General features: G+C 39.9%; 1 protein-coding gene across 1 annotated transcript in view; it reads right to left on the bottom strand.

Moving 5' to 3' along the window:
• The window catches only part of ADAMTS19 (ADAM metallopeptidase with thrombospondin type 1 motif 19), a 278728-nt gene that overhangs the window by 92169 nt on the left and 158863 nt on the right, over positions 1-27696 (bottom strand). The window contains exons 9-10 of the mRNA XM_073344873.1: positions 3311-3451; positions 2090-2240 (exon numbers count right to left, since the gene is read on the bottom strand). Coding sequence (XP_073200974.1) covers positions 2090-2240; positions 3311-3451 — 292 coding nt within the window. The remainder of the gene's footprint in view (positions 1-2089; positions 2241-3310; positions 3452-27696) is intronic.

Raw genomic sequence — 27696 nt, 5'->3', positions numbered from 1 at the left:
TTGTGTATGTCAAGTGGAATGCCATTCCAGTCATATGAACAGCTGGGAAGGAGAAAAGTTGGGACTATGCAAGAAAGACAAAAAGAGAAGCTAAGAGTGATGCTTGTGCCGAGTGTAGATAGTGGGATCAGTAGTGGTGGAGGTAAGGACAGATATGTAGACAGAAATATAATATTTCCATAACTTTTGCTCTTTTCATCATGATCTTTCCCTTGGACTTTCTTAAAAGTTGCCATGCTATATAACCACTCTATTCTTTCCCTATAAAGATCACAGCTGTGTTATGACAAGAATTGTTTTAGTAAAGTTGACTAGATAGCATTCACATCCTGGACTTTAATCTTCAAGGCCAATATTTTGCAGTTCTACAATTGTATTCAATTATCAGGTTCTACTCATGAGCCATTATCTTGCTTTCTGTTATTCAAAAGAATGGTAGGAACTAATTGATTCTTACTTGAAGCACAGTGGGCATAAAAGCAAACTTGGCAGCTTTACAAGATAATCACAGTGACAGTATAAATCTTACACTAAAAAATACACAAACACTTTGTTCTTGAAAGGCTTTAGGCTACTCTTCTCAGACTACATAAATTACAGCCTTCAACTTAAAGCACGTTCACAGGGTTAAAAAAAAGACTTCAACATAAAGATTAGGCACCATTCAAGGAACAGGAATGTGGGCCAACTTAGTAGCTCCCAGAGATAACTCTGCAGGAGTAGGTGTTGTTAGTACTCTGCTGTAGCACGTATTGTAGGCAAGCGACCGGGTGAGGGGAAGTACGTGGAATCTCTCCCTTGTCTCACAGGATTATCAGAGAGATTGTGTACTGGAACCTTGGCGATGAGGGAGATGTGATTGGTATCTCTAATATTACCATATGAGGTGATTACAGATAGTCTTACAAGTTCTGCTTAATCAAATGTATGGACAGTCAGATCTTAGAAGAAATGCATTGTTAGTTGTGGTTCAGTTCTTTTTAGCAGCTGCACTTGTCACTAGTAACATTTATTCCCAGCCTGACAGAATAAATTTATTTAACTTGACTATATACTTTCACAAATAAGAAAACCCTAGAACAAAAGGAACATGGGGCATTCAAAACTAAATATCAGAAATTAATAGAGGACAAGTCCAGGAAAGTAAGTACCCTATTTTCAAGAAGATAGTCAAATTAGCATCAGGGTAATAATCTTGACTTAATTGTTGGTGTTCCTGAAAATAGCAAGGAACACTAAAGGAGCACTAAAGACACCCTGAGAGACAGCTTGGCAAAGCATCTTGGGGATTATATGCAACTTGCAGGTGATTAATTGGCTGCCTAACTTCACCAGGTTTCATTAGTATAACATTCCTGATTTACTTACCCACAGTAGAGGCACAGGGAAATTAGGAGGGTACAAAGGTATCATGCAATTGCACATACATATATTTGACAGTCCAGCCCATAAATTGTAGTTTAATGAGCGATAATGAGAGTTTTTGTACTGGCTGCAGAAAGAAATGGAAAAGAAAAAATTTCCTTCACAGACTCCTTGGAAAGGAGCAACTACAGTCAGGCCCACAGCGGATCATGACAAAATCTGGTATTTTAACTGCTTCCATGGATGGGAGGGTGGGTGCTGCTCCACCTTTTCCTGCACCAACATGAACATATGTAGTCCCCCTTCTCTTCTGGCCACCTGTGGGTGTAGGGAAAAGCATGGAACAGCATCCCCATACTGATCTGGTATGAAGCTGCTGTAGCAAGTAACACTCTGGCTCCCTAGCCCATAATGGGGCAATACACCTTTTCCAAGAAGCCAGACAATGGTCCCATCACTTAATGTGTGGTGAGGTCATTTACTTCAGAGGGTCCATGACTTCACTGAATGTATTTTTCTATTTTTATACTGAAATCAGCATGTTAATGGTGCACATTAAAGCTCCAATCCAGCACCACTATAGCAGGGCCTAAACAAGAAATAAAACATGCCCATATTGACTTTCACATGCAACGCATAAAACCAGTTACAAATCAGTAATTCTCTCTTTCATGCTGTCCCTGAAAAAATAACTCTCTGTTCTAAAGTAAACAACAATCCTTACCTGCATTTCTTGACAAAATGAAGCCATTGGTCCAAAGAGAATCTGACACTGTTCATCTGCAGTGTACGTCATTCCTGGCAGTTTGGAGGGAATAATCACAGAATTGAGGCTTTGGGGATTTGTATGTAGCAAACAGTTACTGGCCTTTGACCTGCCAATATGCAGAAATTCATAAAATGTTGAATAATATTAATAAAGGTTGGCTATTTTGTTGACATAGAACATATGCAATTGCTATAAAAAAGGATTAACAGATCTTAAGCAGCATTTTGCTGACATTTAGACCTTTTAATTTAACCAAGTTCTTTCTTTTGCTGTTGTATATTTACAGAAAGGCAAAACAGCAAACTTTATGGATTACAAGCAGCTATAAGGATTTCAGGAAAATACTTGGAAAACATTTTAGTGTACATATTACATAATTTAATTGCTTAAAAATTATATGGCTTTTAATAAATATTTATGGAGCTCAGTTTTTTCACCCATACTTTAAATATGTCAGTATTTTTCAAGTCCCAAGATTTCAGTTAGCACTGTTTTCGCACAAAATTAAAGAAAAAGGGAGATGAAAATACATGGACGTCCATTAGATTTAAGTTCTAAATGGACACATCTACAGATTGTCCTTGAATCTCAATCATTCCAGTGCCAGCTCCAATACAGACCTTGAAAGGACTGCTCAGTTGTAAGTAGTAAATTGTCAGTAGGCATATCTATCAGTTCAAGAGGGTTATTCTTGAGGGTTATTCCTTATACAATGCATGGGCACATTGTCCTATTTTGGTATGGTTCCATGTATCATATTCTCAACTAGGTAACTCATAAAATATTTCTATTAAAATAAAATTATTTCCTCATCTTGTTTGTTATTGAACGACAACACAGGACATGATGTAATCTATTATGTGCAAAATAGAAAACAATACAGATATCATTTTAAACACACCATCTTCCTAATATGTATTTTTGCCCCATATCTTTGTTAATGTATTTTCTTTAGTTGATAAGGTGGCTTTTTGGTGGTTAATATTATTAACAGTATTAATTTATTAGTATTAATTATTAATATTAGCAGCTATTATTAACAATATTTCCTTTTTAACCTCATACAGAAGCTGGTAGAGAGTATTAAGTATTTGGCATACCTGAAACTTAGATCAAATTATCAAATTTAGATAAATAAAAATTACTTTAAGCAATGCTATTTCTTGACTTAATTACCTGAGGAATCTTTCTAGATCTTCTCTGCTGCACCGGGACCATGAAACATCACCAAGATTCTGTCCTTTAATCCATTCTCCAGACATGATATGGAGACCATCTGCACAGGATGGGTGATCATTGTCATGATTTATTCCCATGCTGAATTTTGAAAGTATTAAAAAATAAAAATTATTTTAAGAAAACAGCATAATAAATGGTTTTCAAAATGGTTAAGAACATAAGAACGGCCGTACTGGGTCAAACCAAGGGTCCATCTAGCTCAGTATCCTGTCTTCCGACAGTGGCCAATGCCAGGTGCTTCAAAGGGAATGAACAGAACAGGCAATCACTGAATGATCCATCCTCTGACATTCACTCTCAGTTTCTGAGGCTAAGGGCACCCAGACCATCATGACTAATAGCCATTGATGGACTTATCCTCCATAAACATACCTAATTCTATTTTGAACCCATTTATACTTTTGGCCTCCACAAACAACTGCATTTCTCCCACTAATGAATGAGAAGACCATCGTGAGCTTACATAACAAAGCCAGTGAATCTCATTGAACTTGAACTTGTTTTCATTACACATTTGTTTGTTTATTGTTGATGACTTGCATGTAACTAACTAATAGGTAAGATGTATTGTTAAAATTTTCTGAGCAGTAGTTTTATGTATACTTACAATTTCAAAAATTCAGAGTTTTTTCTGCAGTACCTTTTATTTCAAATAATAGCAATGGAATGACTCAAGGGAACTACATCCAAAGGACAAAGCACCCACACGGTAAAAGGTGGTGAATGCTCCCACAGGCACTGCCATGTAGGAGTCATAAAATTCTGCTACAAATTCTACTTGTGGCTGCCACTTTCAATTTGCTCAGTTGTTGCTTTTGAAGATTCCCTGTCACTTGGAAAAAACCTATTCGATTGTAGGCAATAGTCAGGTGAGTTTTTTAAGTGAAAAATGGCACTTTAAAACCTTCAAAAGTAGCTATGTGGATACACACAGAGCTCCTATGTGAAAAGTAAATAAAACAGTATCAGCTGTTTTTGACTATTTAAAAGTCACTATAAGGATACTCTTCAGAGCAGGGCATACAGAGTGGCTGCTGGGATTTTGCAGCTTCTATCTTCTTAAGATAGCCTTGTAGTTTGTAGTGTAGCAAAGCAAAACTCTGTGGGTGATACCACTACATAAGCACTACTCTTTCTGTGCTGGCCCCTTACACTCATCATGTATATTAATTTACATTGGCTATCTTGGTCATTTCTCACAAATAGTCTTTGCTTTCAGCCAAAGAATTGTAGAATAAATGTATCAATGCAATTTTTCCTGCATGAAAAGTCTAGGCCTCTAGGCCGGTACTCAGTGCTGATATCTCATGCCTCCCTACCATCCTTTGTTCATGTTGACATTAAAATGTAAACAACAAAAAACAAAAACACCACACAATCCTGGCAACTTTTCCTCATTGCCAAACTGTGCCCCACACAAAGCTAGTCAGCCAAATATCAGTAACTCTAGGTCAAATTTTATGCGAGGTACCACAGCTCATGTTGCATTGTGCTTATTCATGAAAGGAATTTAATTCCCCAATAAGGCACGGCTGTGTAGGACTCTATTGGGCCTGCCAGGGTGCTCAACAGAAGTGCTGCGGCTCGTGTGGAGCCCCTCACTGGAACGGGCATGCTACACAGTGCGGAACGCTGAGGCAGCTGTCTGTGCATGGATCTTCAGGGAGAATTTTTTAAATGGTGGATAGAATTGGGATGAAGATACATTTATTTCACACTCATTTCAGTTTCTCACTTTTTCTGAGCTGGATAGTGCACCACTACAAAAGTGCTTCCACACTCAAAACTCCATTGATGTGAACCCTGGCTAGTTAAGTCTCTTGATTGACTGAACTCTTTCATGTCCCCACACACCCAGTGCCACATTTTCCCATTTATCAAAAACTTTGATAAATTCCTCCATAATCTCTGGGTAAACCTTCCCTCTGTCTGAACAATGGAAGAAGCCAAGCTGACTGGACGACTGGAGCTGACAAAAAAAAAGTGCTATACTGCAGCAAACATCAGTAAAAAGGTACAAAAATCACACATAGGAGTTGCCCATACGGACATTCAATAACATGACTACAGAGCTTAAAGGTATATTCTGTGGAAAAGAAACTCCATAGCAGAAAATGCTGTAGAGAATAAAGTGAATCTGTTAGAGTTTAAGACGTGAAACACAAATTTGCCCTGGGAAGTGACCAAACAATTTTAAGGGCATAATGCTGCAAGGATGGACACAGAACATGCCATCTCTTCATATATAACCCAAAGAAATAAGATTTCAACAGCCTTTTTCTAACTAATAAGCATCTGCAATTGTTTGGTATACAGTCAAAAGTAAAAACGTTAACAGAGAGATTTTTTATGATACCATGGTTCAAAGTTGATTAAGATCTATGAGTGGGGTATAGGCAGGAATAAAGAAGTAGTAGCTTTCCTTTGAGGCTGATGGGTCCACTGTGGGTTGTTAGTTTGCTTCTGAGAAATTATTCTCTCTAAACATACTCCACTAGTTCAGTTTAATGTCATTGTGACAGAGGATTCAACTATTTTCTGATGTATCTAATTAGTACTAATATGGTACTCAGTGTTACCATAACTTGTTTGTTATGGATAGATATGTCTAAAAATATCATGTATACTGACATACTGAATTCATTGGGCAAGTATGTACTTTCAATATGCATAAACTGGAGGAAACCATATTTTAAGTTCACCCTAGTTTAGAAGACGATGGGTCAAAACCGAATAAGAAAAAGAATTAACAGGATTCACTAAATGATTAGGTATTTACATGGAAAATGAGAACATCCACCATTACCTTAACTAGGATAAAAATATAAGAGAGATAGACCCTCATATTCAAGAGCAAAGCCAACCACTGACTGATGATCAGGTTTAGGAAGAAAATTGCTCCATGGGCACATTATTCCATAACTCTCTACTACGGGGTTTCCTGCATCTTCCTGTGAAGTACCTAGGACTGGCCACTGTTAAGAGGCATGATACTATACTAGATGGCACAAAAGTATATCTCAGCATATAAATTCCTGTGTTTGTGTGCTCCTGAAAAACAGCTTCATTTCCAAGATACTACTTTAGGTACCAAGGGGTGTTACACACTGTAATGCCAAACAAGCAGAAAACAAAGAGATCATTCCCAGAAGGTGAAGGAAAACAAAAATTTGGAAGAGGCGAATTTGTATACTGACAACCCATCCTTACCACTCCCTTCTTGTATTTGTGTGGTAGATTAGAGCCATATTGGGCTATAATTATCAATGACCATCATTACATGGGGGGGGAATCATGGTTATGGCAAACCTTTAAATTTTGAGAGGAAAAAAACTGATTCCTGTATTTCTTTAAAAGGCAAGAAATCCATTCTGGTGGGAGTTTACTCATGGCCTTAAGTGACAGGAAGGCAGCCTAGCTAGATGATAGTTGTAGCACGATTTTACAGTACTATGATGTTCCAGGGTGCAATCCAGATCGGCGGGAGGCTGTGTCACACTTTCCCTGCAACTTGGGTGCCTTGCAATGTTTTGCTGCTGTAGCTCCCACCTGGGCTGCTCACCAACAGCCTTCCAGTATGCAGGTCACACCCTCAATGTCTGTGTGTAACCACAGCTCTGGTTGAGCAACTCTGACCCCAATAGCCTGTCAGCAAACACCAGCCACACTCTGGTTTCTAGCAACCTCGATTACTATTTGCAGGGTGACCCCAGCGCACTCTCAGTCTCGAATTTTGCCCCCAAAAACGTGTCTTCTGCACTGTCCAGCCCTCTCCTGGACAGTTCAGATATATTAGGTCCATTGTCCCTCTAAGGGGCCCAATATACAACAGCATGGCACTCTAAATGGAGTTACCCACACAATTCACAACATGACTAGTTTTGATTAAAGAATAAAACAAATTTATTTACCTACAAAGAAAGAGCTTTTAAGTGAGTACAAGTATAAGACATTAAAGTCAGAAATGGTTACAAGAGAAATAAAGATAAAACATTTTCTAAACTTAACAAACTAGACTTGGTTCAAAGTGATCTTACCATAGGTTCCTAGTAACATTGCTGACCAAGTTTCAGGTCAGGATCTGCTCCCAAAGTCCAAAGGCTGTTTCTTTTGTCTTCTTAGGTGGAAAAAGAGAGAGATAACCTGGGTGGTTTTGCCCCTAATTTTTATAGTTCTATCACCCTTTGAAATTTTGAGGGTTACCACTTGTTAAAGTTTGCCCAAACAGTAAAGAAGGCAGCATAGTGTCCGGTAGTTAAAGAGGCTGCACACTGTTTCTTCTCACCTCTGTTTGCTAAAATGCAGATTTTTCTTGTCTCCTGCCTTCCGCCTCTCATTGTCTGAGGACCCTGTTTACAACTTATATGTAAATTGAGGTGAACACACATTCATTTGTTTAAGACCTGCTTGACCAGTCCTGCCTGATTGGGGTTACGTTGGTTTGGATATGTGCTACCACTATTATTCAGGGGAAATTCATAATTTTACATATAATGTTGCTACACATTTCATCATGATATTATTGACCAGTGAGTTATTAGTTTGTAAATGATACCTCACAAGGCATATTTTGTACAAAGATTATTATACTGGTGTGGAGAGTGTGAATACAGGCATGCCTTCCATCACAACTACCCCAGCTCAGTCCATTTTTCTGGTTTAATCTGGGTCTGCCTTACTCACACTCAAAACTACTAGCATTTAAAAACTAATGTCACTTCTCCTGGAACTAGTTGAATAAAGCCTCACACAGCATCTCCCTTCCTAAAGTCTGGTTCACTGATACACAAAATATCTCCAAACTCTTCCATCAGGTTTCTCACTGGCCCAGACTGTTCCAAAACATTCTCAGCCTTGGTTCACCTGTCATTTGAACTCTCTATAGAGGCCCACCAAAGGCCTGGCCCTTCTTCAATCTCTTTTCTCCCTACTGGAGAGAGATCCAGCTCTCTGAAGATTTCTTCGTACCCCTTTCACCAGCATGCATTGCTTCAGTCTACTGTTCCCACATGCTCTGGGAACCTCCAGACCCAGAATGCCTCTGTCCTGGGCAGAAACAGGGCTAAGAAGCACCTGAAAACCATCTTAAAGGGTTAGATTGCCCTGTTCAAAATCACAGTAAAGGCAGAATTTCCTGTTAGTAAAACTTGCAACTGTCAGCTCTAGGACTGCCTCTTTATTCACCCAGATGGGCAACACAGTACATTGGTCAAACCTGCCAGACACCCTGGGATTCTTTGGGGGGTTCATCAAGACCAGTTAAGGGTTGTGTTACCACCTGACCTCTAACCCTGGGTACATCTGTGCTGTGCAACTTTGGCTCAGAGCCCCTGACAGCAGAATGATCTCACTTTAGTTTCCACCAGCCTGGATGCTCCTTGCAGGGGGACACCAACAGTCTCTCCTGTCCTCAGTTTTCCCAAAACCATCTCCTCTGCAGTGCTCAGTGCCTCTCTCACTGTATCACTCAAAAAAACCTTAACAAGTTTGCGGCTCCTGTAAAGAGACAGTACACAGCATCAGCCTATTAGTTTGGCTGAGGTAAAACACTGCACCGAGATGGTTGTGTAATAAAACAAAATTAAGTTAGCTAACAGAGAACAGATATTTAAGTGATACTAAGTAGAGGAAATTGGGATAGAAATAGTTACAAACAAGCAAAAGCAAAATACGCTTCGAAGACAGAAATCTAACTTAACAAACCAGAGCCTTTTGTTAGATTAGTTTTCTCACCATAGTTGTTTTTCCAGTACAGCTGGCCAGTCCTTAGCCAGAATCCAACATAGAGCTCTAAGTGGCTGGTTTCTGTGTCTCTTCAGGTGAAGGATGCCAAAATGGTGCTCTCGCTCTCTCCTAACATCCTCAAACTGTATCACTGTTTTCAATGACAGAAAGCCCTCCTGGGGGCTCAGCTTGCTGTGTCCACCAGAGATCCGACACCACAATCATTTTGGCAGTCTCCTCTATCATCACTTGCTAGTTTGATGGCTTTACCTTTTACGTAAATGTCTCTCTTTGCTCAATTTACATTGAAGACACATTCAAACAGATGGAAGCACATTCCTTAGTCTGCTGCAGAGTGCCTTAAGCCCTACCCACTAAGCACATTATAAGACCATATTTCCAGCACATATTTATAGCTTTTCATATCTCACCCACCTCACATGGATCATACCATAATATTAATGACCAGTATGTATACATTGCCTTACATGACACCTCTTAGATACAGATTATGACAACAGTGAGTTGGGGTACACTGACATGGTCAGACCAGCTAAGACACTCTGCTAGATACCAGGGAGTCCTTTGCTCTGTGACATTGGGTGCTGTTATGCTCACACAGCCACTCATAGAATAATACATCAAGGCATTGATGAGTGGTAAAACAGAGGTAGATAAACGTATGCCTTTCTTGTGATTCACTAATCATCAGAAAAGCAGTTTGTTATCAATAGAATACATCTCATTCAAAATGTTTATCTGAACAAAGCTCTAAACATTCATCAAGATGTCAATTCCAAGATTATATGGGTAATCAAAAATATTAAGAATACATGGAAATCAGATGAGCATTCAGATGGACTATTTTCTATTTGCAATAACTTCTGCTACTGATGCTCAGAGACCACAAATCAAATGATATTTCTTTATCAATTATTATATTAAATAATTCTTCTGAAAAGTGGTAGAAATTCCTAAATTAGAGCAAAAAGTACACAAACATTTGCCAGAAGGTTACACTGAAAAATATTTACTTAGTTTTAAATGTCACCCTACATGCACTAAATTCATTTGATGAGTTAACATGCTATACACTATAATAACACATATCATCACAACACATTCCTTGTAATCAAAGCCAAATGAGTCACATCAAATTACCATTTGAGGTGATTATTTGGTCTTTAATGTCAATCTGTTTTGTACTGTCTCTGTGATTTACTTTTGTTTCCTGAAGATATGGGACCATGAGCACATTTAACTGTGCTATGTTACAGAAAGACCAAATAATAGCTATAAATATTAAAATATTTGAATAAAATGATTCCATAAAAGACTCAAAGAAAGCTGATCCTGGTGGGGCCAAATCAAAGTTAAACTTCTGACATGAATGTAAAAGGACAGGAAATAAAGGAAATGACAGAATTATTTGTTCACTGTTACTTTTTCAGCCTGGGCAAAGAGGAAGAGATTTCCTTTTGGAGCGCAGAAGAATTCAAAAAATGCCTGACTTTCAACACTTCAAAGATATGGAAGACATCAGAACACTGTTTACAGCGGAGTGTTGCTCCATGAAAGAATTTTTGTTTTGTTTTGTATACAGGCCCAGACAGCTTTAAATTAGACAAATAGACAAAAGAGCTCCTGCTTTTAAAGATTATCATCATTGATCTAGCAGATAGTGTAATAGACAGAGTTGTAGACAACTTTTTTTGTGGGGGAGGCAAGGAACATGGGTTAAAAAAATAATGATATAATAGCTGTTGAATATTATTTTATACTATCTGATTATTGTAGTAGGGACAATCCCCTGATAATTGAGACTGTTCTCCTCAGCTTAGGAGGGGTACGGTCCCCTCTGGTCTCAGCAACTTGAAGTCCCTCTCTTTGCCCCAGGGTATCAACTGACTCTTGGGGCTGAGTTGAGGATCTCTCATTCAGTAACCTCTGGCTCCTTTCTTCCCTGGCTGGGAAATGGCTCTGCAAACTGGGGCTTTTCTTCTTGTGAAGGGGAATTCTGGGTGCCTGGGTCAGGCTCACTTGTCCATGCTACTCCCACTCCTTCTGAAGCCAGGCTGGATATTCTTCTTGTCTCCTGAAAGCTATTGATACTTTTTCTCTGTGTGAATGAGGATTTCTGCTCACTTCTATCTAGGGAGTCCTGGGATAGCAGGTACCAGTGGATACCACTCTGCTGAGACTGACTCCCAGGGCTCCCTGATTGGCTCTTCTTGTCTTTCCTCCCACACCCCCATCCCCTCACTCCACAGGGTATTCTAGGTGCTCTTTTTACAAAAGGAGGGAGAAGGTCAGATATCATAGAGTCCATTACTTTTTGGCTGTCCTTTTTCATGCCTGGGAGTCAAATGGCTTCCAGTTGCCACCTTATTTTTTTTTTCCTTGTAGGAGTCTCTTGGTGAGAGAGGAACACAGGGAATTATGTAAGTAAAACAATTGTTTTTCAGTGTAATCAATAGATCAGGTGTAGGCTGTTCCCTTTTTTCAATCTGTCACATTTCTGCACTGGTCCACAAAGCATGCAATGACTATATAAAACTAAGGGTCCAACTAAATGATTCAGTTTGCCAAAGAGTATTGTGTGTGTTTTTAATTCTGCAGTCCTTTCTTACTGTAAGCCATTCTGACAAGGTGTTTGCATTTCTCAGACACCTCACCAACCACAACTTCAGTCTTCCTCTGTGTGTAACTTTGAAAAAGGCCATTTCTGATCATCTTGATTTGATGATTTCCAATGGCTCCTTTATTCTGAAGTTATTGATAATGGACATTGTTTCTACTGTTGTACAGCTTTTAGGCACAAAATACTTTTGACTAAGTACACAGATGAAGCTTTCACACAGTCTGTATTCTCAAATTGGAAAAAGACTTGAGACTAAATTTAGAGGCCTCAAGCTTCTTTGTATCATCATGACTCAGTTGATATTCTTGAAAAGACCGCACAGAATGTTGTGACATACTAAGATTTCAGTACTCTGAGAAGAAAGAAGAAAATAGGAAAATCCTAATGCAAACATGAAATAGTACATGTTATCTTGCTAGACAAGGACTTGTACCACAAAGCCATTATATTGAACAAGCTGAAAATATGCCTTTAAGTAGACAGGTTAGCAGCACCTTTATTTAGTTGCTTTGTCTGCAGGCAGAATATGATCATGGTATTTCCAAGTAGATGAAAAAGAATCAAGACAAAACATCAAATTCCGATTATTCAAAAAGAGATAATGGAAATCATTGTTCTTAAAATCATGATGGATATTTCTGAGAAAATTTCTGGACAGTAGTATATAAATATGGTAGATGAAACAGACTTCAAAAAAGAGCTTGTAGTTTTATATCTGCGATAGATGGATGACAACATGAATGTTCATGATGAATTCATTGGGCTGTACAATGTAGCCAATGAAGGTTATCATGTCAGTAACTAAAGATATATTATTACTTCTAAATAGGAGGATCAACAACTGTCACAGACAATGTTATGATGATTGCATTAGTATGGCAGGCTAAATATCATTTGTAACATGCAGATGACAACAGGTGGAACTACAAGCACCTGGTTCATTGCTATGAGCATGCTTTGAATTTGGAATGCCAGGATGCTCTTAAGAATAATGCTATCCTAAGAGATACTCTTGAAATTGTTTACAAAATCACAAAATTAATTTTAAAAAGTCACCCAAATGAGATGTTATATTTCAGGACATATATTCAGTATATCACCAGGTATCTCTGGCCTCTGTTCAACAAGATGGACTCTCTGAAGCCAATGCTTCTACACAGTTTCTGAGAACAACCTTTCATTGTGTGCAACTTGAGAGGTTGCAAATAATGCAAAGCAAGATCCTGAAATTAGAGCTCAAATTTGTAACATGGCTGTTCAAAATGAAAAATATTTACTTCCTCTTTGGTATTGAATTAAGTCAAACATTCCTAAACACAGTAGACAATCTGTCCAAAACTCTGCAAAGGTTGTACACATGAACCACAGAAGGCCAATCTCATATGAAAATAACACAGTCGACTTCAGCCCATCCAATCAGATGAAAGCTAGAACTTATTCTGGGAGCAAATCCACGAAAAAAGTTTAGTGTTGATAGTCAGAATACCTGAACTTTCAAGGAAGAGAAAAGTTCCCTAGGAAAAGCAAACAGGGACAGGATAAGCCAGGTACCTAAATTCAATAAAGGAATTTTATAAATGCATCTACTTCTAAGTAATTGATTTTACAATGCCCAGTATGTAATTAAGGTGTGAACAGAAAGGCTACAAAATTATTTAAAATCTTGAAATTCTCATAGCAACTCCAAATGTGAAAGAAACATTCAAGACATGCTTGCTATGTATGATTCTGATTGCAATCATGAATGACTGATTAGGCAGCTTCATCTGCTGCAAGCCATCTGTCAGCTTACAGAAAGATAGTTGAAATCAGTTCTCTCAGCCAACCCAAATGCCAACTGTTTTCAAAAGTAGTTGAAAATGATTTTAGTGGTACCGGCAATCAACGCTGTAAGTGAGCGTTGTTTCAGTGCTCTATGATGTATTAAAATATGGCTTTGAGCCACAATGAGACAATGCCAGCTCAACTGGTGTATGTTTTTACATGTACAAAAGGACAAAACTGATGACTTACAGCTTACAGATGTTGCAGAAGAATTCATGTAAAGAAACACAGAGTGAAGATCATTGTTTGGAACTTTTTCAGATTTGTAAGTCATTCTTTTTACTCATGCTTTAAAAAGTAATTCTTTAATAAGTGGTTTTGTACCGTGACTAAATTTCTCCATATTTAATAAACGGAGATAAATGAGCTTCTGTTCTAAACTCTGTGTTTCCTTTATTTATTAATACAATCCCTACTTTGGGGGGGGGAATTACAGCCTCCCCAAACATCCAGATTGTCTCTGCCCATGACAGATGACCTGTTTGAGAGGTAGGAGCTATTCTAGCTCAAGGGCGATTGTCTCTGCCCTGCACTGCAACTCATTGGCTAGAATCCAAAGTACTCAAAGGCTATACTTCACCTCCTGCTGATAAGACCACTTTCCTTTCCATCTGTTGGAGAGCTTTTTTAAAGCTTTCTTGACACTTCAGGGCCATATATAATATAAAACTTCCTCGAGAGAGTCCATCTACATTCTCAAAAAGAAAAGGAGGACTTGTGGCACCTTAGAGACTAACAAATTTATTTGAGCATAAGCTTTCGTGAGCTACAGCTCACTTCATCGGATGCATTCTGATTGTCAGGTGAGGACACTCTGTGAGGACACTCAACAAATACTACCGTTGAGCCAAATCTTAAATAAGAAACCTTGACAAAATGTACCAAGTTCAGATTCAGATAACTATTTGAATATTCCAGTTTTTATTCTTTTGCTCATCTAGTGCATGTAGTATTGTACTAGAGTATCCATTAAAGATTTGCTGTTCAAATATATGAAAAAAATCAGATATACCACAAATTTGGGCAGGTGATATTAAAAGAAAAGAAAAACAAGGGAAACGGACAATTAAAAAATGTCACAGAAATATTACCTGAAACAAAATTCTGTCCCTTTATTCCCCTTAGTACATATATCGGAAGGAATCTCCTGGTATGATTTCCCATATATAGCAATTGGGATAGGAGAAACCACATAGCTGTACACTGTGGGGAGACTAAGGGAGAGACCACAGAAGGTCTAATACTGCCTCACTTGTTTGCTGACTGGCCAGGGAATGGATTGTGACTACAGATAGATCCTGGTGAAAATCAAAATTTGCATTTCGTGGGAATTTTTGACATTCTGAAATTTTTTTGTGTTCCTTATCTGAACAAAAACAAGTATTTTCAAGTTTCACACAAAATAATAAGTCCAAAAATTTTCCAATTTCAAAATTTTATATTGGAAAAATATCATTTCAGAATACATTTTTGTTTAGAAATTTTTTTTATTTTAATATTTTTGATTATTTATACAGGATTTTGTGACATGTCAGTAGTAGTGACCAATACTATGACATAATATAATAGTCAAAATATTCTATTTATAGTATATATTATTTTTCTATTTTATTTTATTTTTGAGATCATTAAGGGTAACTATTACTGAGTGTGGATTGAGTACTTATTTTCTAGATCAAAATGCCTCCAGTTTGTGCTATAATGAAATAACACTTTGACAGTTTGATCTAGAAAATAAATTAAGTACTCACAATAGATTCAGAAAGGGACTTGGGTGTTGTGATGCTGAGTGTTACAATGCCTATCTTTTAAGGAACCTAGAAAATCATTAGCATTCACAGAGCCTGGTTTTGATACCTTGGCTCCCTGTACAATGAATAGAGAGAGACAGGCATCCTAGGAATGGGATTAACAAAAGCTAGAATACTGAGCTCGGAGCTATCTGAGCTGGGCAATAGGAGATGCCAAGGGGATGGATGTGTGCCAAGTCCCACCCCTTTCAAGGAGTTAGGTGCCAATACAGGGTGTCCGATCTGGTAAGCATTCTCAGAAGCCTCCTAACTCCACACCAAATAGGAGGACCTCCTGTGACGTTGATCTGGAGGGAGGTGTCAGCCCAGTGGTTAGGGTACTCACCTGAGATGTAGGAGACCCCCAGTTCAAGTCCTCTTCTCTACTTGATGAGAAAAAGGGATTTGAAGAAGGAGCCATCACTTCTCAGATGAGTGGCCTAATCACTGAGCGCTGGGTTATTCTGATATGGGGTTCTCTTAATCTCTCCTGTTGAAGCTGGTCCACTTTGCAAACATAATTAAAGAATCCTTAGGCCAGATACAGACTGAAAATAACTCTATAGCCCAGCAGTTAGCACACTCACCTAGGAGGCAGAAGACCCAGGATCCATTCCCTCCATGCCAATGAGTCTTTAATTATTTATCCATAGTGGAACAGTGTCAAGGGGAGAGCCTGAGAGAGACCCTATATCAGAATATCCCATAGCCCAGTGGTTAGAGCATCCCCTAAGATGTAGTAGATCTCTGTTCAAATCCCTCTTCTCATCAGGCAGAGGTAGGATGTGAATCAGAGGGCTCCCATAGCCCAGGTGAATACCCTAACAACTGGGCTAAAAGTTATGAGGGAGCTATTACACTGTCTGGAGTGATTGACAGCCATGAGTGCCAACCTCAGGGCAGACTGTCAAAAAAGCAGGGCAGACACCCCAAACTGGTGGCATTTCACCAACCCAGAAACAAATGTGAACTCTGAAGCACTCTAATAGTTTGACCATGGAGTCTCAAGCAGTCCCCCTGGGCATGCTCTATCTTGCCACCCGGGCAAACTGGACTTAATGATAGTTGGTTGTTGTACACCAAAGATCAGAAAAGATTCAGGTTGCTTCCATTCCCAAGAGAGAAGTCACTTACCCCAGGTCAATTTGTACTTCAGATCTCACACCAAAGACAATGCTTGTAGCCAATCCAATAGTAAACTAACAATTTATTAACTAGAAAAAATAAATTAGTGTGTTAAAGCAGGCGACATATATACACAAATGAGTTACCATCTATGATTCCAAAAAGTGCATAGTTGTAGTAAACTGTCAGCACCGAATGTCTTTTAGGGCTAACCCAGGTTGACCCTAGCGATTTCTGCTTCTGTTTACCTAGCTTCAGGTCGGTGAAAGTCCAAACAGCAAAGAGAGAGAGAAAATTTTCTTTTGTCCCTGTTTTATTCCTTTCTTCCAGAATTCAAGCTGATGGAATGGGCTTTCTTGCACACACCTTGTGGGTGTGAGGCCCTTAATCAAGTCTTTGTAACATGATGTTCACAGTGGTGCATTTAATTTTGATAGTCCTTCTTGATGACTGGGTTCACAGTCTCAAAGCAGGCATTTTTACAGTTATAAAGCAAAACTTACATATTACCTTATAACATGGCATACAGACATCACAAGTGAAATTACTGCATGCAGCAATTTAGAAGCATTTCATAGAGTCTAAACACTAAACACATTCTTACAAGTCTAACACCTATCCTGAACAATACGAACATGGAGGTGAGCTGGTCTGGTTTCCAGCTATGAATTTGTCAATGCTCAGCAGACACCTACAGCCTTGACAAGAACTGGCACCTGGCCTGTCAGTGTCACAGGAGGTCCTGCAGTTTGGTGTGGAGTTAGGAGGCCTCTGAGAATGCTCACCAGATCGGACACCCTGCATAAGCAGCAGAGCACCTATCTCCCTGCAGTGTGGATCGCACAAGAGTTTAGGCGACCAAGCACCTAGAGTGAGGCAGCAATGTGCCTGCCCAGAGGCAGAAATATAGGCATGTAAGGAATTTTTCGTGCAAAAACATAGGTGCCAAGCAAGTTTACGAACCTTCAGGGTTAGGGGGCAGCTGAGCAGGGTTTTGGGAATGCCACTGGTGCCTAAATTTGGGGTTTAGGCACTTAGAGTGGCAATTAGGCACTTGAGCCTCTGGGTACATCTAGCCCCCAGTGTACTAATCAGAAGAGCAGCTATTTCCAATATCCTTGTGTTAGCCTGAATAATTTTTCTAAGGTAGTGAAAAAAGTTGCTCCCCTGATTAGTACATTGAGTGCTTATCTTATTATCTTTTTAAAAGTCTCAGTGTCAATCTGTTTCATTATAACACAAAATAGGAGACATTCTGATATAGAAAATAAGATAAGATGTTTCAGTCTGTACTAAGTAGCAAATGCCCTTAATGATTTTAAAAATAAAATAGAAAAATGACTATAAGATAAACAGATTATTTCAACTATTATATCTTGTCATAATGTGTCGCCATACCATGCCTAATGCATACTTGTATTCATTCCATGCATGGCACGCCCAATGTTCCATCTAGGGTGACCAGATGTCCCGATTTTATAGGGACAGTCCCAATTTTGGGGGCTTTTTCTTATATAGGCACCTATTACCCCCCACTCCCCATCCCCATTTTTTACACTTACTATCTGGTCACCCTAGTTCCATCCATTGAACAAGTGAAGAATATGTAGGATAGAGATTGGTAGCGCAAATTACATAGCAGAAATTTGTCTATTGTTTAAATAGAAAAGGAGTACTTGTGGCACCTTAGAGACTAACCAATTTATTTGAGCATAAGCTTTCGTGAGCTACAACTCACTTCATCGGATGCATGTAGCTCACGAAAGCTTATGCTCAAATAAATTGGTTAGTCTCTAAGGTGCCACAAGTACTCCTTTTCTTTTTGCGAATACAGACTAACACGGCTGTTACTCTGAAACCTGTTTAAATAGAGGAACTCCTGTGTGGAAAAACTTATATTATGAAAATATGGCAAGTTTTAAAAGGTAATATATTTACTTTAAAAGAGAGTTCTCAATATATTGGGACAATGCAATTGGCATTGCTTTACTTTAGGGACCTCATATCTTGGAAGTTAAGTATTGTTCATCTTTGCCCCTCTTCTGTTTAAGCAGAACTAGGCATTGCCAAAGCACACATCTGCTGTACCTTCCTTAACATCATCAATGTAGCTTGTGGTCTGTTATAAAGATGAAGTTGCTGCACACACCCTTTTCTTAATACCTATAACAAACGTGCATAAAAAGTGAACACAAACTGGGAATGCAGAAGTCTTAACTCCTCATCTCCTCCACCATGCCATGTAATGCAATAAAAAATCTGGAGGCTCACTGATATATTACCTTTTACCAAGAGATAAATTTAATGCAATAATATACATACCATACAGAGCACACTTCCACATTTTCATTGTAATGATCATGCATATGAAAGTACATAATATTCAATTTGGGGAAATATCTCAGTGGTATGGTATTTAGTAATCCAACATGACGTAATGGACATTTGTAAGAGACAACTGTACTTTTTCACAAACAGAAAACCACTTCAGAAATTGTATCAGTGTGTAGTGTTGTTCTGGGGCTTAACACTTCTGTTCTTACCTAATTTATCATGTTAGTGCTGGGCAGATTGCCCCTTGTATCCATGAGCTCCTCTTTCCCTCTTTTTGGAGCCATTCATTCTTATGTAAGTGAGAGCAAGACAATCATGCATGTGTGTTTGTGTGGTAGGAAGATAAGGCAGTTTGGGTAAAGGGATGAAACATTTCACTAGTCTAAACTGCTGTATTTAACAAAAACATCAGTGCTGCACTTTTAAGAAAAAGTGCATCATATCAGCATGGAAACTGATCAAATTCTGCTGTAAGAACAGGAGCTTTATTATTCTGAGTGAGATAAAGAAATGCTTAATCCACCATGGCTGAGAGAACATATACACACCACATATTACATGAATATAGGAAGTATCTTATGGAAAACATTCTCTAACTGAAACATTAGCAATACTTCAACTCACTCTATTCAACTAACTTCCATTTATATAATCTCAATTTAAATGTATTTTGACAAAGAGCCTTGGTCAAATAAACTTGCCACTAACATTATGCATGGTTGTCAAGTCAACTGAAAAATATTTTTATCTTATAAAACCTCTCAAGCTTGTTTAAAAGCAACTGCCAGAAAATTTTTGTGATATCATGCAGAAAGCTGGAGCACACTATGGGAGATTTTGAGGATGGCCCATGTTGATATTTAACATGAAATAGGCATTAGAAACCTTTTTTTTCACCTAAGTTTCTCTGTACTCAGAACAGTGATCCAGTTGATATACTGTACTTGGATTTTCAGAAAGCCTTTGACAAGGTCCCTCACCAAAGGCTGTTAAGCAAATTAAGCAGTCATGGGATAAAAGGGAGGGTCCTCTCATGGATCAGTAACAAGTTAAAAGATAGGGAAAAAAGGGTAGAAATTAATGGTCAGTTTTCACAGTAGATAGAAGTAAAGAGTGTGGTCCCCAAAGGATCTGTACTGGGACCAGTGCTGTTCAACATATTCATAAGTGATCTGGGAAAAGAGATAAACAGTGAGGTGGCAAAGTTTGCAGACAATGCAATATTACTCAAATAGTTAAGTCCAAAGCTGACTCCAAAGAACTACAATGGGATCTCACAAAACAGTGTGATGGGGCAACAAAATGGCAGATGAAATTCAGTGTTGATCAATGCAAAGTAATGCACATTGGCAAGCATAATCCCAACTATACATAACAAAATGATGCAGTGTAAATTAGCCATCACCCTCAAGAAAGAAATCTTGGAGTCATCATAAATAGTTCTCTGAAAACATCCGCTTAATGTGTAGCAGCAGTCAAAAAAGCTAACAGAATGTTAGGAACATTGGGAAAGGGATAGATTAAAAAAAAATCAAAATACCACTATATAAATCCGTGGTAAGCCCACACCTTGAATACTGTGTATAGTTCTGATCACTCTATTTAAAAAAAGATATATTAGACTTGGAAAAACTACAAAGCAGGGCAACAAAAATGATTAGAGGTTATGGAACAGCTTTTATATGAGGAGAGATTAAAAAGACTAGGACTGTTCATCATGGAAAAGAGTTGACTGAAGAGGGATATGATAGAGGTCTATAAAACTATGAATGGTATGTTGAAAGTGACTAAGGAACTTTATTTACCCCACCACATAACATAAGAACCAAGAAGAAAAGGAGCACTTGTGGCACCTTAGAGACTATAAATTTGTTAGTCTCTAAAGTGCCACAAGTATTGCTTTTCTTTTTGCGAATACAGGCTAACACGGCTGCTACTCTGAAATGAGAACCAAGGCTCACCCAATGAAATTAATAGGCAGCAGATTTTCAACAAACATAAGGTAGTACTTCTTCACATAATACACCTGTAGAACTTATTGCTAGGATATGATGTGAAGGCCAAAAATATAACTGGGTTTAAAAAAGAATTAGATAAGTTCACAGAGGATAGGTACATCAATGCCTATTAGCCAAGATGGTCAAGGAAGCAAGCACGATCTGGGTGTCCCTAAGACTCTGACTCCCAGAAGCTGGGACTGGATGACAGGGCATGGATCACTTGGTAATTGCCCTACTCTGTTCATTCCCTCTGAAACATCTGGCTCTGGCCACTGTCAGATGACAGGATACTAGATAGTCTGGCCCAGTATGGCCATTCTTCTGTTACTGTGAAAATAGTACCGTGTGAGGCTTTTATGCTTTTATTATAGTCATGCATTCCGAAATGACACCTTTTTCACATCTGAACAAATAACAACCACTTTGTTTTGCTATACAAGTTAAATGAGGCTATGCACGCACCTTCTGGAAAAAACTAAGTCCACACTGAAATGATGTTATTTGATATTTATCCTGCAACAGGAGCTCAAAATTTCCCGCAAACACAGTACATTCATTGCAACAGACTTGCTCAGTGACACCACACTATTACACTTGAAATACACTTAAGTATTATTATTATTATTATTATTACTCATTACTTGTATGCCACTACTGAAGCACACTGCATTTACAAATTAGAGATGGAGGACCGGATTCTTTTCTCACAACAGAGTAAATCAGAAGCACGTTCACATAAATGAATTGTGTTGGACCAGTATTAAAGTGGTGTACGTTAGATCAAAATAAGGCTTAGAATCTATGCTCTGAAGAGTTTACAATCTAAGGACTGGTTTCTGCAAACACCTAACCCAGTGCATATGCTTATTTGCACACATAGTAGGATCAGGCCCTAAAATGAGACAGGGACCTGAGGAACGAAAAAGAATGCCAATTTACAATATAAATATTTTTAACCTTTCAAGAATTTGAGGCCTGTGCCTAGAATGACGATTACTCTAAAATACTTTAATGTGCTATCCAATTAAGAATTATAACAATAATTAATAGAGAATAAAGAGAATGAAAACAACAGAGAAATACAGTAGCTAACCACAGCTATAAACCTATATAACCTATATTCTGTGGTTACATAAAGCTATATAACCACAGAATATAAATCATAGCTTCTGTTACCCTATTAATTTTGTTGTGAAGGAGTTGTAAATTCTTGATAAATAAAAAATGTCACTTCAACAAGAGCAACTTGGGAGCATATATATATATATATAAACCTAGAAACTCATAGAATTTTTAGGGAGGAAAGGGTGCAACAGTAACGGAAATATGTATTATTAAGGAACAAATTGTAACCACTTTTTGAAATAACCACCTGAGGGATATTTTATTATCAGGCACAAGTACTTGGGGATACATGGAAGAGGAAGAGGATGTGGTCTCTCAACCTGATGGTTCCCTGGGGCCCATTTTGAAGAAGACCTCTCCGGGAGGCTTAGCAACTCTTAGTTGCTTCGCTACCTCCCATTACTTCTCTAGGAGCTGAGTTACCTTTGACTAAGCTTCCTGTTCCTCTAAAAGTGCCACCACCTCTCTGACTGTAGTGTAAAGACTGAATGGTACTTCAAGAAGAACTACCTTAGGAGCAGACATCTGAGGGGTCTCAGCTATGGAGAGGGTGGACTAGGCCTAACCTATTTTATTATTAACATTTGGGGAAAAAATAAAAAATAAAAAATACTGCTGGCTATTGGTTTGAGCACACAGAATCTACCAACTGCCTAGGAGGGATTAACCAAACCATAAAAAACAGGTTGCCAGGGGAACTGTGGACATTTGTCTGAGCAGTCAATAATCCCACTTCCAACCCCAAACTCCAAAAGTTAAAGGTCTAACCAAGAGGAGGTGATGAGTGAAAACTGCAAGCTGAGAGTAGCAGTGATTTGTGAAAAATCATGGCTGGGTGAGGCACTGCTGAAGAAATCTCATTTTCTGTACAGGGGATAAAAAGTCTCTTAAGGTCTTGGTTACTTAACAGCTAGTTTCATGTATAAATAGATATGGCTCCACCGTGATATGCAAAGAACAGAATCTAATCATGAGAGAAGATCATTCTTGAGAAGGGAATATTTTGATAGGATCTGGCTAAATAACATTTTAATAATTTATTCATGAATGTCACAATATGTTTAAAATAAATTATCCAGTGAATATTTTTTCATTATGGGCAAACCATTCACAAGTAATTATGAGACTCATTACTTTTTTGACTAAAATATTAATGAATAACTTTTCTCCCATTATTCACCAAGTTCTAATTTTTATTGTGTTGTAGTATGGATATACTAGTGTGATCCAAGTTTTAAAAAAGGGACTTGAAGCCATAAACTCTCAAGTTTTATCCTGGTTCTAATATTGATTCAATGTGTGGCCCTGAGCAAGTCATTTAACATGTTTTTAGCTTCCTTTTCAGTAACATGGTGATAATACTTACTTAGCTAGCATAGGGATCTGTATGGGCACTGTATAATCAGTTATTATTTGTCCTGCATTTTGAGGACATAAAATTCCGTAAGCGCTGCCATATTATTGTTGTTATATTGAAGAGTTCATAGGCAAATGACCTAATAGGCAGCTTTTATATGTTGTTTTATGTTGTTAGTAATATGAGTTACATGAAAGGTACAAATACTGTTTATTCCGGTTAATAATCAGGCTGTGACCAACACGTGGCTGGTAACTCATCCCACAGCCAGGTCCACAAACAATTGTTTTAGAATGTAAGGCCTGGTCTACGCTACGAGTTTAGAATTTAGCAGCGTTATCTCAATTTAAACCTGCACCCACCCACACAACAAAGCCCTTTTTTTCAACTTAAAGGGCTCTTAAAATTTATTTCTTTACTCCACCCCCGATGAGGGGATTAGCGCTGAAATCGGCCTTGCTGGGTTGAATTTGGGGTACTGTGGACCCAATTCAACAGTACTAGCCTCCTGGACCTATCCCAGAGTGCTCAGTTGTGACAGCTCTGGACAGTGCTCTCAACTCAGATGCTCTGGCCAGGTAGACAGGAAAAGGCCTGCGAACTTTTGAATCTCATGTCCTGTTTGGCCAGCGTGGCGAGCTCACCTGCACAGGTCACCATGCAGAGCTCATCATCACAGGAGACCATGCAGTCCCAGAATCACCAAAGAGCTCCAGCATGGACTGAATGGGAGGTACGGGATATGATCGCTGTATGGGGAGACGCATCCATGCCGGCAGAACTCCATTCGAAAAGACGAAATGCCAAAATATTTGAAAAAATCTCCAGTGGCATAAAGGACAGAAGCTATAACAGGGACCTGCAGCAGTGCCGCATGAAAATTTAAGGAGCTCAGGCAAGCCTACCAAAAAAACAGATTGGCAAATGGCCACTCCGGTTCAGAGCCCCAGACATGCCGCTTCTATGATGAGCTGCATGCCATTCTAGGGGGTGCAGCCACCACTACCCCACCCCTGTGCTTTGACTCCATCCAAGGGGTGGGAGGCAACATGGAAACGTGTTTTGGGGGCAAGGAAGATGATGATGAGGAGGAGGTTGTAGATAGCTCACAGCAAGGAAGCGGAGAAACTGGTTTCCCCAACAGCCAGGATCTATTCATCACCCTGGACCTGGACCCAGTACCCCCCCGAACCCACCCAAGGTGGGCTCCTGGACCCTGAAGGTGAAGAAGGGACCTCTGCTGAGTGTACCTTTGTAAATATTATACATGGTTTAAAAGCAAGTGTGTTTAATGGTTAATTTGCCCTGGCATTTGCGGCCAGTACAGGTACTGGAAAAGTCTGTTAACATGTCTGGGGATGGAGCGGAAATCCTCCAGGGACATCTCCATAAAGCTCTCTTGGACGTACTCCCAAAGCCTTTGCAAAAGGTTTCTGGGGATGGCAGCCTTATTCCATCCTCCATGGTAGGACACTTTACCACGCCAGGCCAGTAGCACGTAGTTGGGAATCATTGCAGAACAAAGCATTGCAGCATATGGTCCTGGTGTTTGCTGGCATTCGAACAACAAACGTTTTTTATCTCCCTGTGTTACCCTCAGGAGAGTAATATCATTCATGGTCACCTGGTTGAAATAGGGTGGTTTTAGTAAGCGGACATTCAGAGGTGCCCGTTCCTGCTGGGCTGTTCGCCTGTGGCTGAACAGAAATTTTCCCCGCTGTTAGCCATGCGGTGTGGGGAGGGGTGAAGCCATCATCCCAGAGAATTGGGTGGGTGTGTATGTCGGGGGGGTTAGTTGGGTTTCTGCTGCACGTGAACCCGGAAACCACAACCCTTCCTTTTAAATTGCCAACCCATTTTTAATGGCCAACCCAACAGCTACTTCATATGAGAAATGAGGGCGCTGTTGTTTGAAACCATTTCCACATGTTATGAAGGTTAAAGAAGCCAGAAGACTGTGGCTTAGCATGACTGCCTGCAAGCCGAATTCTGCTGCCCAGCCCTGCATGAGTGATCTCTCACACCAAACCAGCATACCCTCAATAAGAGGCAATATGCAACCTTGTAATGAAAGCACATGTGCTATGTAATGTTAACAGCAAGGTTTACTGTGAAAGAGTGTACCCATTGTTCTATAAAATGTGTCTGTTTAAATACCACTCTCCCTTTTTTCCCCTCCACCAGCTGCATATGTTTCTCCTTCCCAGAGGCTAGCGAAGATTAGAAGGCAAAAAAAACGCACTCGTGATGAAATATTCTCTGACCTCATGCTGTCCTCCCACACTGACAGAGCACAGATGAATGTGTGGAGGCAGACAAAGTCAGAGTGCAGGAAAGCACAAAATGACCAGGAGGAGAGGTAGCGGGCTGAAGAGAGGGCTGAAGCTGAAACGTGGTGGCAGGAGCTGAGAGGAGGCAGGATTCAATGCTGAGGAGGATCAAACTAATATGCTCCAGCGTATGGTTGAGCTGCAGGAAAGGCAGCAGGAGCACAGACTGCCACTACAGCCCCTGTGTAACCAACCGCCCTCCTCCCCAAGTTCCATAGCCTCCTCACCCAGATGCCCAAGGACATGGTGGGGGGCCCTCCAGCCACCCAGCCACTCCACCCCAGAGGATTGCCTGAGCAACAGAAGGCTGGCATTCAATACGTTTTAAACTTTTAAAGTGCTGTGTGGCACCACCCCTCCCAGGCTACCTTGGCAGTTACCCCCTATTTGTGTAGATGAATTAATAAAGAATGCATGAATGTGAAGCAACAATGACTTTATTGCCTCTGCAAGCGGTGATCGAAGGGAGGAGGGGAAGGTGGTTAGTTTAGAGGGAGGTAGAGTGAACCAAGGGGTGGGGGGTCATCAAGGAGAAACAAACAGAACTTTCACACCGTAGCCTGGCTATTCCTGAAACTGGTTTTCAAAGCTTTTCTGATGCGCACTGCACCCTCCTGTACTCTTTTAACCTCCCTGGTGTCTGGCTGCGCGTAATCAGTGGCCATAAACGTCTTCCCCTTACTCTCACAGATATTGTGGAGCACACAGCAAGCAGTAATAACAATGAAAATATTGATTTCGTTGAGGTCTAACCACGTCAGTAAACGGCACCAGCGCACATTTAAACGCCCAAATGCACATTCTACCATCATTCTGCACTTGCTCAGCCTATAGTTGAACAGCTCCTGACTACTATCCAGGGTGTCTGTGTATGGCTTCATGAGCCATGGCATTAAGGGGTAGGCTGGATCCCCAAGGATAACTATAGGCATTTTAACATGGTTGGTTATTTGGTTATTTTCTCGTCTGGAAAGTAAGTCTCTTGCTGCAGCTGTTAAAACAGACCAGAGTTCCTGAAGATGCAAATGTCATGTATCTTTCCCGGCCATCCCACATTGATGTTGGTGAAACATCCCTTGTGATCCACCAGTGCTTGCAGCATCATTGAAAAGTACCCCTTTCGGTTTATGTATTCGCTGCTTTGGTGCTCCGGTGCCAAGATAGGGATATGGGTTCCCTCTATCGCCCCACCACAGTTAGGGAATCCCATTGCAGCAAAGCCATCCACTATGAACTGCACGTTTCCCAGAATCACTACCCTTGATATCAGCAGCTCAGTGACAGCGTTGGCTACTTGGATCACAGCAGCCCCCACAGTAAATTTGCCCACTCCAAATTGATTCCCGACTGACCGGTAGCTGTCTGGCGTTGCAAGCTTCCACAGGGCTATCGCCACTCACTTCTCAACTGTGAGGGCTGCTCTCATCTTGGTATTCATGTGCTTCAGGGCAGGGGAAAGCAAGTCACAAAGTTCCATGAAAGTGCCCTTACGCATGTGAAACTTTTGCAGCCATAGGGAATCCCAGACCTGCAACACTATGCAGTCCCACCACTCTGTGCTTGTTTCCTGGGCCCAGAATCAGTGTTCCACGCCATGAACCTGCCCAACTGACACCATGATGTGCACATTGAAGGGGCCTGTACTTTGTAAGAAGTCTATGTCCATGTCCTCATCACTTTCGTCACCGCGCTGCAGTTGCCTCCTCCTCACCTGGTTTCGCTTTTCTTGAAGGTTATTCTGCATATCCTGCTGGATAATGCGCGCGGTATTTATAGTGCTCATAATTACTGCGGTGATCTGAGCAGGCTCCATGTTCCCAGTGCTATGGTATCTGTGCTGAAAACATGCACAAAACAATTGTCTGCCGTTGCTCTGACGGAGGGAGGGGTCACTGACAACATGGCTTACAGAGTTTGCTTACAGGGAATTGAAATCAACAAAGGGGGTGGCTTTGCATCAAGGAGAAACAGAATGGCCCCCTCAAGTATAGAACTCAAAACCCTGGGCTTAGCAGGCCATTGATTTCACGGAGGGAGGGAGGAAGGGAGGAGAAAATGAATACAAAACAAATC

Source organism: Lepidochelys kempii, chromosome 5 (genome assembly GCF_965140285.1).
Source record: "Lepidochelys kempii isolate rLepKem1 chromosome 5, rLepKem1.hap1, whole genome shotgun sequence".
Classification (NCBI taxonomy): domain Eukaryota; kingdom Metazoa; phylum Chordata; order Testudines; family Cheloniidae; genus Lepidochelys; species Lepidochelys kempii.
The sequence above is the reverse complement of the archived record's forward strand: the minus strand, read 5'-3'. Positions and strand labels throughout refer to the sequence as shown.